This window comes from Pinus tabuliformis, chromosome 9 (genome assembly GCF_031772625.1).
Source record: "Pinus tabuliformis cultivar Carrire ecotype Pingquan chromosome 9, CPIR1, whole genome shotgun sequence".
In the NCBI taxonomy this organism is placed as follows: domain Eukaryota; kingdom Viridiplantae; phylum Streptophyta; class Pinopsida; order Pinales; family Pinaceae; genus Pinus; species Pinus tabuliformis.
Window position 1 is genome coordinate 656,130,643 of NC_142307.1, and position 22,072 is coordinate 656,152,714.

The 22,072-nt window shown below is 36.7% G+C and overlaps 1 protein-coding gene across 6 annotated transcripts in view; it reads right to left on the minus strand.

Moving 5' to 3' along the window:
* The window catches only part of LOC149150362 (P-loop containing nucleoside triphosphate hydrolases superfamily protein), a 310,706-nt gene that overhangs the window by 92,890 nt on the left and 195,744 nt on the right, over positions 1 to 22,072 (minus strand). For all 6 annotated transcript variants that reach the window (XR_016262805.1, XM_089440465.1, XM_089440464.1 and 3 more), the window contains 3 exons: positions 9,796 to 9,954; positions 9,603 to 9,671; positions 9,221 to 9,310 (listed from right to left, as the gene is read on the minus strand). Coding sequence is in view for 5 of the 6 variants with exons in the window: in XM_089440465.1 (XP_089296591.1) it covers positions 9,221 to 9,310; positions 9,603 to 9,671; positions 9,796 to 9,954 (318 nt within the window). In the remaining variant the exon portion in view is untranslated. The remainder of the gene's footprint in view (positions 1 to 9,220; positions 9,311 to 9,602; positions 9,672 to 9,795; positions 9,955 to 22,072) is intronic.

The window sequence follows — 22,072 nt, forward strand, 5'->3', positions numbered from 1 at the left end:
TTCCCTCATAAGGTTTAACATCCAAGCATGATTATAAATATACTTGGTAATATGCTTGCATTCTTGCACAACATCTTGCACCCACTCCAACTTCCCAATGTCCTCTAGCATCAAGTCTATGCAATGGGTAGCATGGAGTCCAAAAAATGGTGGGATATTTGGCACAAAGCAACCTTCCAGCTGCCACATAATTTGCTGCATTGTCCGTGATTACTTGGACAACATTTGCAACCCCAACTTCCTCCACCACATCAGCCAACAATGAAAAAATCAAATGTGCATCTTTTACATTTGCAGATGCATTAATGGATTTTAGGAACATGGTTCCTTTAGGGCAAGCTACAACAAAATTTATTATTGTTCTACCCCTCTGATCTGTCCACCCATCAGACATAATTGTACAACCTGTAAATTTCCATGAGCTTTTAATGCTCTCCAATTGTTCCTTGACACACTCAAGCTCCTCATCTAGCTCTTTCCCCCTAAGTGCATTATAAGATGGGGCTTTGTATCCAGGGCCAACACATGCAATGGCATCCACCATGGGCTGATAAAAATAAGACTTTGCATAGTTGAATGAAAGACTGTTATGGTACCAAAACCTCCTCACTGCCATATCTGCCTCCTTCCTCTTCTTTTCATTGAAACTGTCCAAGGTTGGTTGAGATCCTGGAGTTGTACGAGGACTGAAGAAAGAAGAGGTTATACTCTTGTTTGCCACAACACTTGAAGAGGAGTTACCAATACCAAGACTTTGAAACTGTGTTTCACTCTAAGATGAAAATCTACCTATCCCAACAATCTCATCCTTCCTTCTTGCCCTCTTAGAACTTGCTTTTTTAATGGATTCCAAAGCAGTTACCATTTCAGTAGTGACTTCATCAGGGTCACTTGGACAACATACCACACTATTATTCCTAGGAATTCTGGCTAGGTGGTGTTTCAGCCTGTTTATGCCTGCATGAAATGTGGCATTGCAATAATTGCACTTGATATTGTGGTCATTACCGGCAATGATTCGTTGACCATGTGCCCATGCCGGATCATGAGACTGTCTAAAACCCTTTGGTAGCATGGTGAAAAAATCTGGAAGAAAAAATTTTAATTTGTTTTTGGTTTTGATTTTTTTTTTTTTTTTTTTTTTTTTTTTTCAATTTTTTTTTGTTGTGTGGTTGAGTTTCTCAGTCACACAAGGGCCCTTCGTGGCTGAGAAACCTAGGCACAGGCAGCGCCAAACATAAAAAAAAATTGCAAACATAAAAAAACAAAAATGAATACATGGAAAACATTCTAACCATTGTTTTAAAAAACGGCCAAGTCGACTCCGACTCGGCCGAGTCAGACCGAGACAATGCCTAGCTGGGTCGGCTCGGTGGCTAAAACAGAACGACTGGCCGGGTTGTTACTGAGCCAGTCATTGACTCGATCGACTCGGTAACAACTCGGTCGACTCGGTAATGACTCAGTCGGCTCAATAACAACTCAGTCGGCTCAGCTCTTTGACAAAAATCCTGAAGCACATTTCTCAAAAGTTGTTCCGCCTCCTACATATCAATGGTTGGGCTGTTGTTTATTGCATATTTATAGCCCTAAAGTAATCTATCGCTGTGAGAAAGTTTTGAAAATTACAAGGTCGAAGTATGGTTATCCTAGTGGCTTGAATTAGAAAACTGAAACAATGCATTGAGCCATACAATGTTTTTAAAAAGGCAAACATTTTGGCAATGGACTAATAAATACATATTTACCTCTGATTGTTCTGGAGCTTGACCAAAATTAAATCAAGGGTTTTGAGTCTTCATTAGGGTCAGAGAATTGGTATTATTGTTGTTGTAGTATAGTGATTGTCTTTAGGCTGAGGCAGAAAAGAATCCTGACATTGGTGGCTAAGTATGAACTTTGTATTGGGCAGTGCACTGGGTGCCATTTTGATATAATGGATATATTCATGAGCCTACTTTGGTCATATGTTGCCTTCTCTCTATATTCTAAAGCTTTGTGTTTGGAAACATGAATGAAAATCTTTAAAATTATGTTTTTTATAAAAAAATAAATATTTAATGTATTTTTTCAACGATCGAGTCATTGAAATCAAATCGGCCGAGTCGATACTGAGTTGGAGTCGAAGTCGGAGTCGACCCTCGACCGTTTACGAGTCGGAGTTGGAGTATTAAAACATTGATTCTAACTAGGTTCATGAAGCCTACCTGAAGTTTAGCTTGATCTGATGAAGCCTCCTTTAGCCTCCTCCAACAGCTCCTTCACACTCCTTTAGCTTCACTTTCAACACTCACACAAATTAGCCAAACAATCAAATGACAAGTGAATGAGAAATGGAAGGGAGAGAGGTGCTTATAAAGCATTTTTTCCCCTCCAATTTCCCTTTTCCTCCACCTCATTTCCAAAAAAGAAAAAAAAAATCAAAATTTTGGACAGTTTGTGGGTTTTAATGCTCGATGGGTCCTATATGGGTCCGATGGGGGTCTCATGGGCTACCCGCAGTTTTGATGTGGGTAGCCAGGTCTTATGGAAAACCCGTCGCGTCTGGGTCTAGACCGCAGGTTCTACGCGGGTTACCCGGCCCAGATATAGACCCGCCCTTACCCGCGAGTTTCAAAAGGGTGGTGCTTCACTGAAGCTAACATAATAATTATATGTTTTCCTAAGTTGAACTTAGGCTAAGTTACAAATGTGACTTGCTCACACTAGAGCAAGTGTCTTCTACATGCCTAGACACTTAGGCCTGTGCAAAAGTACCTACCTGAGTTACAATGATCGACAATTTTTTGGTCGACCTATCATTTGGCCAAGTTCTTTTTTCCAGTTTCCAATTTGTTGTCGAGAAGTTCAATCACTGGCCTAGTTCTAATAACATTGGTTCATTGTCCATTTTCAATTTTAACTTTCGAGTCTTGATTCAAGATACTAATGACCTAAGACCGAGCCTTTGAATTGTCACTCTTCTCTATTTTTGAGTTTGAGTAATTCTAATTTACTTCAGACTTTAGTATCTATTATTTTGCTTAGTACTAATTAGATTCAACAATAATGAATGATGAACGTTGAATTTAAATCAATGTAGATTGTAGAATGATTAATGATGAATTTAAATTGATGTATACAATGTTTTACTACTTTTCTTTCATTGAATCATTTATGATGTATGAATCGATGCATTTCATTATTTGAATTTGAATTATATATATATATATATATATATATATATATATAGCTACGTATGCATGGACCCATATGTAACACACTATATATATAATAAACCCTCAAACGAACAGAAAATGTTAGTTTTAATGTTAAAATTTTAATTTGTAAATTAAAATTTATGAAATTAATAAAATTAATAAAATTAAATAAATTAAATTAAATCATTAAAATAATAAATGAACTTTATTAAATCAAAGCTAGATATTCAAAAAAAATCACCAAAATCAAATTAGATTTTGTTTTATAAAATCAGCACGTATCAAAAATTAGGACACGGAGATGGAGGAAGTCGGTGAATGGGAACTTATAAGAAGGAAGGGGCAGTTGGAGGAAAGGGGGGGTCAAAAGGAGGAGGAAAATTTGTAACACTGAATTTTCAACAGAAAACACTAAGCCTTGTTTGTTCTGAAGTTTTTGGGCACGGGGGAACAGTTTGCATCAATTGAGAAGCATTCTGGACTGAGTACCTAGGTTGTACTTGGTTTGGCTGGGAGGTTATGGTCTTTTGGTAACGGGAGCGAGAGCTGGAGCAATTCTGAAGTCCCTTCATCCGCAAGAAACCAGGTAGGTACTTCTCATCAAATCAATCAATTTGATATATGAAATTTTGTTAAATTTCAGAGCATGTTCATAAAGATTTCATATCCTGTTCAGAGTAAAAAGCTGTTTAAATTATTTCCAGTCTTTACATTTTATGATTTCATATCCTGTTCAGAGTAAAAAAACTGTTTAAATTATTTTCAGTCTTTACATATATATCTGTGTGTGTGTGTGTTATATTTGCAAGCGATCTATGTTATTTGGTGATTGGTGCACTTGGGTTCGCCCTACACTTGCAAGGCTTTGCCATTGACTAAGGATCACACTTTTATGTATCTTGTGAAAAAATAGGTTTAAGGAATTTTTTGCTCATGAGGCTAGCTCATTATCTTCCTCTTGTTTGTGGTGGGATGAAGTTTACTATCAATGTGTGGCCAAAGGAGCTCTATTGATAATAGATGCCCACTCTTTGGACCCAGTTGAGTACTCTGACTTTCTTTCAATGCTTGTTTCTTTGAGGGAGAGAATATGATCTCATCTATATGTACACTTCTATCCTTTTATATATAGGTTTTCGTAGAAGCTTGTAGCTTGTCCCTAGAATGCATCATTCTTGCATCTTACTTTTTGTGGCTTCTACTTGGCCCTCTTGGAATGTTGTCCCCCAATTGCTGATTCATAAATCTGTTCCAAGTATTCATATTGGTTGTATTCTTCAATGCCATTGACCTACTTTTGTGGTCATTTGTTGGACATTAATAAAATTATCTTATCTTATCTCTTGATATGAGTGTATGCCTCATAAAGAAACAAGAAGTGTTCTTTAGTTTTCACCTCTCTTGCCTGCATACCCAAGTTCCAACATGTCCTCCTTTCCAAATTCCCACTTCTCCTTGGGTAGTTTGGTGTTCCCCATCTTCTTGTTTCACATCTTAGTATGGGAGTTGGTTCTTTGCTTAGTTGAAATTTGCTTTTCTCTTCTTTGGATGTTAAGCCTCAACTAAACTTGGATCTTGATTTCTTCCCTACTATTGTAGTCGTAGATATAATATTGATGTTTCCTCTCGAGATGTCTCCTCCATTTATCCTTTTTATAGCACTCTTCTAAGTCTGTTTTCAATGCCTTCATATTATCTAGAAAACATTCTTCAATTATACACCCATTGCTAAACTACCTCTTACATTGTAGATCCCATGTGTTTCTCCTCTTTAGCTCTTCCTGGATGATTTTCCCAAGAATCCTTTCACTGTCTATGCCTGTCATTCTTTGCTTCTATAAAAGCTACTTTCTTATGGTCTCTAGCTTGTTGATTTTCTAGTTGCAAACAAGACTAGAACAATTTTCAAACTGATAACTATTTCCAATGATACAGTTTGACTTGTTTAGAGCATTCCAATCATCAAGCAGTTATACTTGAAAATTTCAACTATTAACTTTAGTAGAGCAATGGAGATCATCATCATAGTAAAAACAATGAAACAAGAGACACCAAAATTTCTTGTGACAAAACCCCACAAGGGGGAAAACCGATAATCTTTCCTTATGAGAGAGAGAAAGAGAGTTCAATTCATCAAAATGTACATCAGAATATTCCAGTCAAAGGTCAACCATTGACCACATTAATTTCCAAGTCAAACAGAGTCAAAGGAGAGAGAAAGTCAGCAGACTGCTCACAAGTCAATGTCTGGTCAATGGGGCTGAATTCCAACCTGTACCTGCTGGTCAAATGGCCAAAATTCGGTCCTGCAATTCTATAGAGATTCAGTCAAACCACAAAGTTTGACCCGTGGTCAAACCTCAGTCAACACTCAAAACAGAAGCAATAACTTGGTCAACAGCTTGTCCAAGATACCAAGAATATTCGGCCTCTAATCTCAGTCAAAAGTTCGGTCAAACAGCAAAGAAAAGTGCCAATTCAACACTGGTCAATACAGAGAACAAAGAAGTCAACTCGCTGGTCAAACAGATCTTCTTCGCACGTGTGAGATGATTCTTCTCGTGGAAAAGGGTCGAATTGACGTGTGAGTGACAATCAAATGAATGAGTCAAATTGTCAATATATAGATGACCAATGTGAGGGGTTTGGACCAAGGGTCAAACCCCTTCATGAAGTGGGGCCAACCTGTCCAGTTGGGTCCGACTTGGACAGCCAGAAAACAATATATTTTTCTTTTAATCTTGACAATGAAAATACCGACCGCAGCTACAATTTTCAACATAGCTGTTAAAATTGGCAACTAGGGCCAAACTCCATGTGGGTCATATTATTTATGGCAGCTGATATTTGTATTGGATCCCTCTCATTGAGAGGTGTAGGATTGATCTAAAGATCATCCGATTCCGATAAGTATTTATGAAGTCATGAATTTATTTATGTTATGGACAAATTGTTAAGTCGGCCAACAACTTATGTAGGCTCAGAAGCCCAACAGTCATGTCTATTCAACCTCTACGTTTTAATATAAATAGAAGAGGACTTCAAGTCATTTCTACACACACTTGGATCTCTTCCTCTCTCTAATTGTCTTTGGGTTTCAATAGGAGGAGAGATCCTAAGGAAAAGCCAGAAAAGTTGGAACTGCTGGAAAAGCCGGAAAAGCCGGAAAAGCCAGAATAGCCGGAAAAGCTGGAATTGATGGAACTGTCAAAAAATCCGGAACTGCCGGAAAAGTCGGGAATGCCGGAAAAGACGGAAATACCGGAAAAGCCAGAAAAGCCGGAACTGCCGGAAAAGCCGGAACTGCTAGAAAAGCCGGAACTACCAGGAACTGCCAAAACAACCAGAGCATTTGTCTCCGAAGGAAGGCAGCATGATGTATGAGATCATGGGCAGCATAATAAGTAGCATGATGATATGAGCATGGGCAGCATAATGATGCATGATGATATGAGCATGGTCAGCATAATGATGAATGAGATCATGAGCATGGGCAGCTTGATGATGAATAAGACCATGGAAGATGCAGCATGATGAGCAATATGAAGATGAGAGCAGCTCAGTCATCAAGGTTCAACACATGTGACAGTACAGCAAGGTGTCACACGGTAATGTGCAGCAAATAGACGAGATGCAGCACTATGATAGGTGAACGATTCACCTTAGAGAATCAATTGAAGCAATATGTCTTCAACTGATCTCATGCCGATATCAAAAGTCAAAGTGATTGACTTCTATTGTAAATGTACTATCTCTCTCACTTTCTCTGCTGAACTTTGAAGAACATAAAAGAAGAATTGATCAAGGGTTTCCCCACATTGCGGTTTGTCCCTGGCTAGTGCCACATCTTGTGTCCTCTTGTCTTGGCTTGTCTTCTGCAATTTATATTTATGTTCTATCTGCAGTTTACTTTATGCTGATGTGATTGCTAATGTGGAAAAGAAATTGAAATAAATTGCTCTAGCATAGAACATACCTATAATTCCATAGAGAGAAAGTCAGCAGACTGCTCACAAGTCAATGTCTGGTCAACGGGGCTGAATTCCAACCTGTACCTGCTGGTCAAATGGCCAAAATTCGGTCCTGCAATTCCATAGAGATTCAGTCAAACCACAGAGTTTGACCTGCGGTCAAACCTCAGTCAACGCTCAGAACAGAAGCAATAACTCGGTCAACAGCTTGTCCAACATACCAAGAATATTCGGCCTCCAATCTCAGTCAAAAGTTCGGTCAAACAGCAGAGAAAAGTGCCAATTCAACACTGGTCAATACAGAGAACAGAGAAGTCAACTCGCTGGTCAAACAGATCTTCTTCGCACGTGTGAGAAGGTTCTTCTCGTGGAACAGGTCCAAATTGACGTGTGAGTGACAATCAAATGAATGAGTCAAATTGTCAATATATAGATGACCAATGTGAGGGGTTTTGACCAAGGGTCAAACCCCTTTATGAAGTGGGGCCAACCTGTCCAGCTGGGTCCGACTTGGACAGCTAGAAAACAATATATTTTTCTTTTAATCTTGACAATGAAAATACCGACCGCAGCTACAATTTTCAACATAGCTCTATGGGGTATAACCCTGATTCAGCCAAAAGAATCTCATCTGGGGTGTTGATTTTTATCCTAAGGAATTTGTTATAAAGTGTTTCACACCCTCTACCCGATTCCATCTATTTTTGGGTGTACTTGGCTGACATACGTCAAACTAGTGTAAGAGTAATAATTTTATGAGTCCCTGGATCAGGGACATAACATGATCCAATTTCAAATCTCCATTGTCCCACATCTATCTTGAAGTTTGTATATTTCTTTGCAACCCCCCTGAAGCCTCTTTCTTGTATCATGCCTAAACTCAGCTTTTCATTAAATTCCTGATCTAGATATTTGTAATTTTGCGTTATATCAAGTGATTCATAACTAAAGCTGATTTGTGTATTTTTCATTTCCTTTTTGAGTGAGAATACCACCACATTAGTCCTGCCTGTGCTTACATGCATACCCACCTATGTGCAGAAGGTATCCAAAGTCCAGAAGTGTTCTTGCAAGTGCATGTATCTCTAGCTGTTAGAACTTAGAATTAAAACGTCAGTATATGGCAAATTGTGATTATTATTCCTGTTATGATTACTGCTTCCCCTCCATTCCTATTTATCCATTGTTCTAGCTTGTTGATTTCAACCTGAACAACTTGGGAGAGAGAGAGCAGACTTGCTTCACCCTTATATCATTGTTGAAGGTTTCCAATAATTCATCATTGTTTCTGATTCTATCCTTTACCTATTCATATAATCCTTTTTAATTGTCCTCCACTAGATTGGGATCTTCATTTCCACTAGTCTCTCCCATAGTTTTTCTCTTGAAATGGTATCTAGATTTTCCATGAAGCTGCACAAAAGTACCTCATCTTTGTTGTCCAAAGCCTTCTCTATTGTGTGCCTTAGTGTAAGGAAAAAAAGTACAGTAGATTGTTTTCGCCAAAAACTAGCTTGGCCTTCGGCATTTTTGCCATCATCCTCTGCCCATCTGATGAATTTTCTTCCACGATCCTTCTAAGTAGATTGGAGAGAAAGGGATAAAATGATTCAATGTTAGAAAGAGACATAAGAACAAATTTTATCATGAGAGAGACAACCACCCATACAACTAATAAGATTTATGCTAACACATGACTAGAAGCTAATTAACACTTTTGCATGTCCTAACTTTATTTATTGATATGATCTGACTCTATTACAATATGACTAGTCATTTTATTATATAATATTAAGTTATTAACACCTAATAAATACATAAATCACCATCATTAGATTTTGATAACTTATTATATCTTGAAGGTTCTTAATATCTCTTGTCGTTCCAATATGCATTAATTGCTTTCAAAGAACTCCAGAATTAAAACTTATTCCCTACAGTTTTTTAATTCCCTCCAGTTTTCTGCATTTTTCAGTGTTTAAAGCGCATAAAACAGATGAAAAGCCTACATTCAGGCTGTTTTTGGAATAACCAGCAAAAATGTGATACCTGCTCATTTACAAAAATGATCCCCAACTTTGGTGCATCTATTCCCAGCAAAGAGACCAGAACATTGAACTTTTCATTCTTTTGGCATGTCTGCAGATCATACCCAGATGAAGATCTCAGTTTCAATCCTCATAAATAAAATAAGTGTCGAAGAATAAAACAGAAAAAATAATACAACTTTTGAAAAATTAGTCCCCTTGCTTGTCTATCCAACATTCCTAAACAGCCAAATGATAGGAAATGGCTCAACACATGATTGGTCAAAATAGAACATAGCAGAATATAATATAAGCAAGACTAATACTGAGAGAAGAAAAATGGCTGATAATAAGGTCACAATGACAATTAACATGCATTTCCTATGAATTTAAATTGGACTCACCACATATCTGTGAGAGAGACATACAGGCATTGGTTCAACTGGGTGCACGTGAATATGAACCACATCTCTCTGCAAGATACATGTATACCCACAACATTTCAATGCATCCAAAACTGCAACTAGATCTATCTTCTAAAACAAAACAAAAAATCATTTGCGAAAATCATCTAGAAACCATCTTTTTGAAAAGAACCTTAGTCCACTTATGTTGAATGCAATCATGTAAAAATCGCCTATGCTGTGGAATAGATGCACTGGCAAAGATTGTCTGACGCTTTTCAATAGATGTGAATGATGTCAAAAGCTTGCGAAGCAAGTATGTCTGTTTTGCAGCAGCGAAGATTGAATCAACCTGTTAATAATAAATCATTTGCCAATCAGCTCTATACTCTATACTCTATACAGTTGGAATAACACACAACTATTTCAACACCATCAGCAATCATACTAGAAGAGGAATCTTTACCAAACATCAAAATAAGGAATCTCATTAGTATTGCTTTACGTACATAAAATCCTGTGTTAAAATGTACGGAATCATGATTGAATAATAAATTTAGAAACAGCAAAATTAGTACATTATAAGATCCATGACGATTGCTACAATAATATTTTTCTTTAACAATTGTCAATTAGATACTTTCATTTACTTCACCAAGTTTCTCATTCAATGTAACTTAGGTATTTCTCTGTCATCCTTTTCAATATGCTCTAATGGAGACTTCATTTTTGTTGAGGTGATTTCAGCATGAAGTGCGAATAAGGCAGTTACCCTAGTTGAGGATTCAGTTACCAAATGAAGCCCTACTGTAGTATTTGTTATTGAAATTCTCCCATAATTCTGTTTAACCATACAATTCAGCTTAATCCAGAATCGAGATACAGTATGAAGCAGAGTGAAACCTAAGAAAATACCGACAAAAACACAAAGCTCTTAAGATTTAATGTAGTGTGTTGAAGATGCTGGATTCCCAATACTCAACAGCAGGGCTCAAACCCAAGCATGAGGCCTGTTGACCACTCCATGTCAACTACCCCATAGCTATACATCTTTTCGCACATGGATTTCCATCATTTCCGAGCACTCAGACGATCCACAGATTCATCATTATCAGCTATATGCACACTGGAGTTTTGTAAACCCATTCTGCATTTTGTAACGTAAATGATCCTAGTAAGACATGTATGTAACAACCTAGGTAAATTTATTTTCTCTGATGATGATTTCTATCCTAGGAGGTTTTTAGTCTCACCGATTCATGTGTGTTTCTAAATAGGATGATTGGCAGAGTTTTTCCCTCCAGCCTCACCCCAAAGCTAGGGTGGAGTTTGTCATCAAGATTTTAAATGAGTCCTAGTGTTATTTATGGAGTCTCTGTAAAAGTGATTTGGGAATAATTTTAACTATTTGGTTAGATTATTTCAGTGTTGCGGGGGAGCACCCCCCCCCCCCGGCGATCCCGCTCCCAATCCGCGCTCCGGGGGGGAGCGACTTGGGAGCATGCTCCCTAAAAATTTTTTTGCTCCCTGCATTTTCAGGAGCGTTTTCGGTAGCATTTTGCCTTTTTTGCAATTTTTTTTTGTAGTAATGTTCGAAATGCATTTTTTTGAAAGAAACAAATAATTTTTGAGTGGGGCAGCTTCATGATCAGGTCTATGGTCCTAATATTGATATGCTATTCATGGTAATGTTAAATTCTTAAAGTAAAAGTGACATTCTCCTTAATCTTCATTTTCATCCTCTTACTTAAATTTTTAACATTACCATGAAATGACTCAGGATGTTTGAGAGTGGTTCCGGCCTCATTGGATTTTAGATGGAAAAAGTAGAATTTTAGATTTCATTCAAAATCTAGCAGACTTACCAGTTTTTTAGGATTTCAGGATTGGGGGATTGCAATGTTTCCATTGAATTTTGTCATGTATTAGGGTATGGAACTCGTATTTAATCAAGAGCACCAATCCCTCTATGTATCTTAATGTTAGTGACATTGGTTGTCGAACTCCTCTATCATGACCCTCCTAAAAATGTACGCATCACTCAAACAAAATCTTGACTTGACATGCTATGCTTTTTCTATCTTATGTTAATGCTTAGAGGGTGATACCTATGACAAAGATCCTGATTTTCCAACAAGACTAAAAAATTAGACATTTCTCATGGTGGCAAGAGGCCCAAGCATAAGAAATAGATAATAGATTTACTTCTCTTTTCTTGTTTCTAGTAGTTTTTATAACTATTGACTCTTTCATATTTATTATGATATTTTTTTTAAACAATATATGACAATTTAAGCATGAAGTTGGCAATTATAACTCATTAGTAATGAATTATGAATATGATGCTTCATGAAAGTTGAAAATTGTTTCATTTCATTTCATTTTATAACATTTAATTTCATGTTAGATATTATTTGTTGTAATGGTTACACTTAACTTACAAGTACAACCTTGGTGATCAATGATGATAAACGTTATATATTGAATTTTGAAAGTTTGAAACTTTAAGATTGATGAATCATGAGACTCAATATGTTGTATGTTACTATGTTACTAACTTGTGGATGTGGTTGATGAAGATTATAACTTCTAGATGATTGTTGTTATATGGTTCAATCTATGTTTTTTTATGTTTTTTATATCTAATTCATTAATCTACATGTTTTTGTTGACATATATGTAGCAAAATATAAAAAATATATATATTATATAAAAAACGCTTCGGGATTCGCTCCCAAACCGGGAGCTTCTGAAAATGTCACTCCCACTCCCGTTTTTGCTCCCACTCCTCGTTTTTGCTCCCGCTCCCAAGTAGCACTGGATTATTTTATTACAAGTCACTTAGTTTACTGGATCATATTTTGTGTCACAGAAATAGGTAATTATTGAGGATCTATAGCGAACGAGGGTTTCCCCTTCATGGGTTAGAAATGTAATATTTCATGTAAAAAATATTTAGTGCATGGTCCCTTATAGTTAGACACCATGGCTAAATATTAGAAAGTTGGAAAAATTAATAATCCCTCATGAGTCAATTAATTAAAATTTTGGCTAAAATAAATTAAAATGCTAAAGCCATAAATTTAATTAATTTAGGTCCTAGGAAAATTTAAATTCTTCAACATTTAAAATTCGTGGGTTTTAAAGTTTTTAATTTTTCGAAATCCCCAGCCAAGGGAATATTGAAAATTTCAAGATATTTTGAACCCTTGGGTCATAGTAGTTAAGTAAAAGTCAACTTTTTGCGTCAGTTAATTCAAAATAATAATTTTTGAGCTAATTAAAAGGAAATTAAAAGTGAAATTCGAATTTCCTCAAAAAGTAACTTTATTTCAACGGTGATGATTAAAAGATCATTTGATCTTCATCAATGGTTGAGATTGCTTTGATGGGGATCAAGCCAACTAACCGTTGGGGAATTTTTCTATAAATGAGAGGCCTCTCTCCATTATTTGCATCCGGTTTTTGAATCGTGTATTTGCTCTAAGAAAGTTCTTGTAACTTTTTTTCTGGTTAATAAAACGCAAAGACTTTGGGGTTTCAAATCGTGGTGTTCCTCTTTCAGATTTATGTAGTAATATTGTTCTTAATACTTTGCTGCTTTTATTTGCGTTTGCTGGTTAATAGCTTTGAGGATTGATCTGTGTACAGGTATCTTGTACAAATTTCTGGGTTTTTTAGAATATCATTTTAATTTGATAGAAGTAGCAGGTATATCTATTTCTTGATAATTTTATGATCATTTTTTAAATCTCTATTAATCTAACAAGTAGATTTAAGTGTGCAGAAGTTATCATTCAGAATTTGGACGTTTGGGGAAGTCCTCAGCTGAACCAACTGACTCTCAGTTTACAAAATCTAAAAGAGCCCACTATATTTTTAATTTTTGAAGTCATTTTATAGAATATTTTACTTGCAGGGTCCTTCTTGTGCTTGTGGCTCTTTAAAATTTCAAATTTATTTCTAAATATTGTGCAAAAATTTGTTTAAATTTGGCTAATAGAGGGCTTTGATCTGCAAATCTATTAAATCTATAGAATATTATTGTAGATTTGTAAATATCAAATTTTTTAATTCATTGGGATTTTGGGTATTTCATATTTTTGTATATACATACTTTGGGGATTTTTCTATCTTTTATTTGTACAAGAACAGATCTGAAAATTGCAGGTGATTTTGTGGATTCCAAAGAGAGATATCAGCCCCGGGGGGCATCTCCATTTTGTTTGCAGGTTGAAGAAAAATTTCAAGAAGATCGTGGGAAAAACGTTTTTAGGGCCTTGAGGCTCTGCGCTAGCCATCTCCAACCTCTTTCTTGGCTTGCCTTTCAGCCTTATGGCCTCCCCTCTTTCACCAAAATTTTCTCACTAATTTTTACTAAACTTTTTCCTAAAAATTTCCCAAAAAACTTTAACAAAGTTTTTCAAAAAAAAAAATTGAGTTGAGGATTTTCAGTGATTCAGGCAGCATATTTTCAAGTGTCTTCAAACCCCTTAGGGATGAATGGTGCACATCTTCTAAACCCTTACCTTTTTCATTGATCTAATTGAAAGCAAGATTAATACTGACATAAAATTTTAGTTATATGAAATTTAGCAGCAAATTAGTTTTCATTTTTCATTGCATTACATTTCAAAAATATAAATACTTTCAAAAACTTTTGCATGCTATTTTTTTAATATTATTTCATTATTTTTTTTCAATAATTTTCTGAGTTTTTAAATCAAATACATCAATAGATCAGAAAGAATTAAAATTAGAAAATTTCTAAATTTAGTAGCGGATTTAATTTACATTTTTACTGTTGTTTAATTGCAGAAATAGAAGTTAGTTTCAGTAGCTTTTGCAAACAAATTTCTGCAAATTGTTTTACTGTTGTTCAGTAGTTTATTTCTGAATTTTTTAAAGCCAATACATCAATAGATCTGAAAGAATTAAACTCATAAATTTTCTGAATTGTAGTTATCAGTTTGTTATTTAAAATTTTATGTTGTTATACATAGAAATTTTTGAATATTGCATGGTTACAGGACTGCTATTTTAGAATATATTGTTGGTTTGAACATTTGATATAAGAGCAGATTACTAGACTAATATTTCGTTAATGTGATCTGAGTTTAAAACATTTCATTTAATTATGAAGTTCATTTGTTTTTTACATGCTTATGCAAGTAGGACTAATCTAGTTTTACTTATGCATCTAATGATCATGGTTGGGTATTTCATACAAATGAATTTTTGAATTTAAAGTTGTTTTATTCCAGCATTTTACGTTTCAGTCCATTGTGCATTGCAGCAATTATTTGTGCAGATTTTACATTTTGCAGTTCTGGTATAAGTACCTGCTTTCACATTTAGATCACCACATTTTTGAGCCTTAAGTTAAGTAACATTTAAGATATATTTCAGAAATAATTTTAGGCTCTCATTTAACTAAAATTAACCAAGTCCTTGCATTTCACATAATCTTAATTTTGCATTTGCATATAAGACGATCGAGTCGTTTTAGCAGTAGTTTCTCGTCCTTTACTTGAACTTTATTTTCTTCGCAAGATAGTTGACTTCACAAGGCACTGGTATCACTTTCTTCAAATCATTTTGAATCCTTAAAATCTTGCGCAATCTAAAACAAGTATTGGTTGCTTAGTCGTGTCTCCCAAGTTGGTTGGTTCCCAACTAATCTTTCATTTTTCCATTTCCATAGGGTCTACCCCCCTTAGTCTGCTATTGGGAGACAACTCAAACGGAGTGATTGGGGATCAGAGTGACAGCCCCCCAATCTGAGTCATTGTCGCGGTGCCTAGACATTCTATGCTACAACATTTTTTGGCGTCGTTGCTGGGGACCAATTTATTGGACCTTTGCCCTATGACATTCATCTTCATATTTTCAGTCTTTTAATCTTCTCTTATCCCATCAATGCCACATTTTATGGCACCATTATATTTCTTCATCTTTTCATCACCTTATCTTTCGTCTGCACTTTTACCACCTGGAATTTTCGATTAGTTTCCTGTTTGGGTGGCGACTCCACTTATTCATCCATTATTTCTCATACAAGAAAACTTCTCTTATATCCATCTGCTTCTCCCTGACTAACCTTTCGGTTTTTTCCTTTTGGAACTTAGAGCTAGATTCATGTTCAAGTGGCGACTCCACTTCTTTCATTTCTTACAAGAATTTCTGCGGGAAGCTCGCTTTTTGGGGATCTCTTGATTTTCTTGAGTAGGCGTCTCTCTCTAGCATCCATTTGGTCCCTCCTTATCCCTTTAAGCAAGTCATCATCGATGACTTGTTTGCCTCATGTCATTTTACTAACTTTCTTCATGATATGCCGAAAGAGGCCATTCATAAATTGCCTTTGTTTTCGGGTGGTGATTCAGCCATTGTTAGAAAGCATCTCTCTAAGGTTACTCATATAATAACTAGATATTGTCTTCCTTCACAATATAATCATGAAGATGTCAAGATGCGTCTATTTGTCTTTTCTTTAGAAGGTGATGCTTTGGATTGGTTTTGTAATTGTCCTGAGGATTCTTTCGCTTCTTTAAAATACATCATCAATGATTTTAAAGATAGATATGGAAATCAAGGTGGCTTGCCTTGTGCCCCTAGTACTATGCAAAAGGATGAAAGTGATCTTATAAAGAACCCAACTATCAACGAAATATTTCAAGACAATTCTCCATATCAAAATATGCCATATTGCAGGCATTGTGAATGTTCTCATGATGAATCCAATTGTACCGTTGCAAGACAAATCCATGATAATGGAAAAGCAGAAACAAGTTGTCAAATCAGTGTCGACAATGAAAGGGAAAATGATAAGCATCTTATTAAAGAACTAAAGCAGCTGGTAAAAAACATGGAGCTTAATCAAGAAAAATTTATAGTTGATTACACCAAGGATATGAGAACTTTGTACACCCAAATAGAAAAACGTGATGAGGAGATAGAAATCATGAAAATTAATCACTCCGATCACATAGCCACCGTAGTAGAAAAGTGTGCTCAGAAGATGGAGGCTATGAGGAATGACATGCATAATCATCATGAGAAAGAAATGAGTACTATACAAGTAAATCATAACATAATGATGAAGGATGTGGAAGCTGGTCAGATTTCTCTTCGGGACAGATTGTTAGCCATGGAGGAAAAGCAAGTGCAATTAATGAAAGATATGGAAGCTAGTTAGATATGTTTTCAGAATAAATTATTGACCATGGAAGAAGGCCATGCCAAGGGAATCAATGTTATGAAGGTTGAATACTCTAACCAGATTGATGCCATCAGAATCGAAAAGACCACTTTTTGAAAAATGCACAAGTTCCAAGATTTCAAGTTAGACCAAAGCACAAAGGGTTTGTCACGACTCACAGATCTCCCAGTCCACCGAAGCATTTCAAATCTCATTGCAAGGAGGTTACTTTTCCCATTAAGGACAAGTCGACTTTGGTTAAGGAAGACCAGCTTATGTATCACCGTTAACAAAGTATATTCAGAATAAGCTTGGGCATACTTCACATTCTTCAGATCTTTCGTCCAAACATCTTCAAGATCAGGAAAGGAAATCTATAGTGGTCTCATTGTTGACATCACAACCCACCCAGAAGAAGAGAAAAAAACAGAAAAGCAGAAGGAAGCGATTTGATGCATCTGATGGCCGAGAGCAACTCGATTTTCGGATAAGACATAGTCCTACAATATGCAGGATCGAGCATGGCACATCAGAGAAACAACCCATTGATCTTCCTGAAAGTCGGCAGATGCTCAGTATGCACTATATTGAACACATTTGATGCCACAAGGGCATCCTTTGTATTGTATCTCTAACCTTACACCTTGTCATTTTAGCATTTTATTTCTATTCTTAGATTAAGTTTACATTTCATGTTTGTAGAATTGTTACAGGGCTTCTATTTTATATAATTTTATATGATGATTTTTGGATTATATTTGGATGGATGCTACGTATGTCATTCTGTGTTTTCTTTGGGTGCAGATTATGGATTCTCACATTCCTTTGATGAAGCAACATGTCCCCAAGTAGAGCCATATGTTGACCACTACATGTCAACTACCCCATAGCTATACATCTTTTCGTGCATGGATTTCCATCATGTCCGAGCTCTCAGATGATCCACAAATTCATCATTATCAGTTGTATGTACACTGGAGTTTTGTAAACCCATTTTGCATTTTGTAATGTAAATGATCCTAGTAAGACAAACGTATGTAACAACCTAGGTAGATTTTTTTTTTTTAATGATGATTTCTATCTTAAGAGGTTTTTAGTCTCACCGATTCATGTGTGTTTCAAAACACGGATGATTGGTAGAGTTTTTCCCTCTAGCCTCACCCCAAAGCTAGGGTGGATTTTGTCGTCAGGATTTTAAATGAGTCCTACTGTTATTTATAGAGTCTATAAAAGTGATTTGGGAATAATTCTAACTATTTTGTTAGATTACTTTATTACAAGTCACTTAGTTTACTAGATCATAGTTTGTGTCGTAGAAATGGGTAATTATTGAGGGTCTATAGCGAACGGGTGTTTCCCCTTCATGGGTTAGAAATGTAATATTTCATGTAAACAATATTTAGTGCATGGTCCCTTATAGTTAGACACCATGGCTAAATATTAGAGGGTTGGAAAAATTAATAATCCCCTCATGAGTCAATTAATTAAAATTTTTTCTTTTAGGGAGAGCGAGAATGAAGAACCCTAGCTCCGTCACCGCCATGCCCTCGGCCGCCATCGGTTCTTGGATCGACCCTGTTGCGGATGGGCTCGAGGAACTCAAGCACGGGTTAAGGGATTTTTCCCTCTCTGCAGACAAGCAAAAGGCTCATATCATGAATGCCGGTGCCGCAAACTCTAATATTCGCGCGGATCTCTCTGCAGAGAGCTCTGGGGTAGCACGGCCTCATCTCCCTGCTTTCACAACGAGCTTATGGAGCCAACCTCAGACTGCCGGCGCAGCAGCCAAGGGCGTTCAAGCAGTACCCCGCGCAGCCTCTCCTCTGATCTTGGCTATTGGGAAGGAAAGGACTGCATTGACTGGCTGTAAGCCTCTTCCGCTCATGAGGCAAATTCAGGAAACGAACGATCACGCATGTGGTCTCTCTACACAGATCTGCAGTGGAAAGAGGCATACGGACTTCTCTGCCTCATTCCAGATACAAATCAAGCTCATTACAGGCAAAACAATGCTACAATGGGTTAGCCAGACGGATCTAGTGCAGAATCTCAAGCATACACTGAACATCAAACTAGGAATCCCCTCGGCAGCTCAAAGGCTTCTCCTCGAAGGTAAACAACTTGAGGATCCCTATCCTATTTCTTTTTATGGCATTAAGAAAGATGCATCCATTATTTTAACCCTTCGCTTGAGGGGAGGAGCTGCTGGAGAGTCATCTTCAGCTAAGGCATTTTCATATAAAGATGCAGTCCATGCTAATAAGCCTCGAAATACAGATCCGCTAGTTCAGGCTCCTCCCAAGCCTTTTCTGGTTGACAAATCGGAAGAGGTCCCCTCTGTTGAGATCTCTTACCCTGACCTAGCAGATGACACCCAGCAATTCGCTGAAAGAGCCATCATCTGCAGATTCAATGGGCTCTGGCCACGCTCAAAGGATCTTTATGACTGGATCAAGGACAACTGGACTCACCGCTGCAAGATTTACTTCTGTGCAAAGGGGTATTTTATAGTGCTGTTTGACAATCTCGAGAACTACCAAGTTGCCTTAGAAGAAGGCCCTTGGTTCATGGGGTCGGCAGGCCTCTTCTTAACTCCATGGTTCCCAGACTTTGATCCAGCTTCAGCAGTTATCACTAAAGCCCCTGTTTGGATCAGACTTCCAAATCTCCCAATTCACCTGTGGCGCACAGAGGTATACAGGCAAATAGGCAACGCTTTGGGGTGCTTCTTAATGGGGGATTACGAGAGGGAACGACAAGGTCTCTACACATATGCCAGAATTTGTGTGGAGCTAGATTTAAGCAAGGGATTGCCAGAGCAAATCAATCTCAAGATCAAGGACTCTGTTTGGACTCAGCTTCTAGACTATGAAAACACTGCCTTTCGGTGCCGCCATTGTCACCTTACAGGGCACCTGCAGAACTCCTGCCCATCGCTGACAGCAAGATCGAAAAAAGGATTCTTCGCAAAAACCAAACCCAAGCGTTGGGCTCCCTGCCCTCCGCCGCCAACTGGGAGCCCCAGCTCCCCAGGTTCGAAGGATGGGGAAAGCGACTCAGAACCTGATCAGGCGCCTCAGCCGATGGATCCTCCCATGGACACTATGGGACACTCCCCGGACATAGCAATCGCCCAGAAACGCAGACATGAGACCTCATCTGAATCAGAAAAGGAATTCCCGATGACAGAGAATTCCAGTCTTCAAGTTGTCTTAGCTCATCCTCCCCATGATGGCTGGACAAAAGTCAACAAAAAGAAAGGGAAAAAACAATGTGTTGTAGTTTCTACCCCTATAGGGTAAAGATCAGTTAGTATGTCTGTGATTTCAAGTTATCTGCTGTTGCCATAAGTTTGAATCTTTTCACCGGGACCGAGGTTGATGGATACATCATTTCTGGTCTGCCGGTCTCCTGCTTCTCCTGATTGTACTATATTTACTACCTAATAGAATTAGTCTTTACCGAGAAAAAAAAAATTAATTAAAATTTTTGGCTAAAATAAATTAAAATGCTAAAGCTAGAAATTTAATTAATTTAGGTCATAAAAATATTTAAATTCTCCAACATTTAAAATTCATGGGTTTTAAAGTTTTTAATTTTTCGAGGTCCCTGGCCAAGGGAATATTGAAAATTTCAAGATATTTTGAACCCTTGGGCCATAGTAGTTAAGTCAAAGTCAACTTTTTGCGGCAATTAACTCAAAATAATCATTTTTGAGTTGATTAAAAGAAAATTAAAAGTGAAATTCGAATTTCTTCAAAAAGTAACTTTATTTCAATGTTGATGATTAAAAAATCATTTGATCTTCATCAACGATTGAGATTGCTTTGACAGAGATCAAGCCAACTAGCCATTGGAGAATTTTCCTATAGATGAGAGGTCTCTCTCCATTATTTGCATCCAATTTTTGAATCGTGTACTTGCTCTAAGAAAACTCTTGTAACTTTTCTTCTGGTTAATAAAATGCAAAGACTTTGGGATTTCAGATCGTGGTGTTCCTCTTTCAGATTTATGTAGTAATATTGTTCTTAATACTTTGCTTCTTTTATTTGCATTCGCTGGTTAATAGCCTTTGAGGATTGATCTATGTAGAGGTATCTTGCACAAATTTCTGGGTATTTTAGAATATCATTTTAATTTGATAGTAGCAGGTATATCTATTTCTTGATAATTTTATAATCATTTTTTAAATCTCTATTAATCTAACAAGCAGATTAAAGCGTGTAGAAGTTATCATTCACAATTTGAGTGTTTGAGGAAGTACTCAGCTGGACCGACTCTTAGTTTACAGAATCTAAAAGAGCCCACTATATTTTTAATTTTTGAAATCATTTTATAGAATATTTTACTTGCAAGGTTTTTCTTGGGCTTGTGTCTCTTTAAAATTTCAAATTTATTTCTAAATATTGTGCAAAAATTTGTTTAAATCTGGCTAATAGAGGGCTTTGATCTGTTAAATTTGTAGAATATTATTGTAGATTTGTAAATATCAAATTTTTTAATTCATTGGGTTTTGGGTATTTCATATTTTTGTATATACATGCTTTGGAGTTTTTTCTATCTTTTATTTGTACAGGAACAGATTTGAAAATTGCAGGTGATTTTTGTGGATTCCGGAAAGAGATCTAAGCCCCGGGAGGCATCTCCATTTTGTTTGCAGGTTGAAGATAAATTTCAAGAAAATCATGGGCAAAATTTTTTTAGGGCCTTGAGGCCCTAGGCTGGCCATCTCCAGCGTCTTTCTCGGCCTCCCTTTCAGCCTTATGGCCTCCCCTCTTTTCACAAAAAAATTATGAGTTGAACATTTTCAGTGATTCGGGTAGCATATCTTCAGGTGTCTTCAAACCAGTGTTGTTAAAATCGCGATAAAATCGCGATTTTATCGGAAAATCGCGATTTTTTCATCTTGCCGATCAAATCGCGATTTTTATACGAAAAAATCGCCTACTTTTTTTTTTGCCGATTTTTACTGAAAAAATCGCGCTTTTTTCAAAAAATCGCGATTTTTTCGAAAAAAGCGCGCTTTTTAACGAAAAAATCATGGGGGCTCAGGACAGCATAGTTTTATAACTTTTTTTGGGTTTTTTCATGCAATGTTTTTTGAAAGAAACAAATAATTTTTGAGTGGGGTAGCTTAATGATCAAGTCTAGGCCCTAGTATGGATATGCTATTCATGGTAATGTTAAATTCTTAAAGTAAAAGTGACATTCTCCTTAATCTTCATTTTCATCCTTTTACTTAAATTTTTAACATTACCATGAAATGACTCAG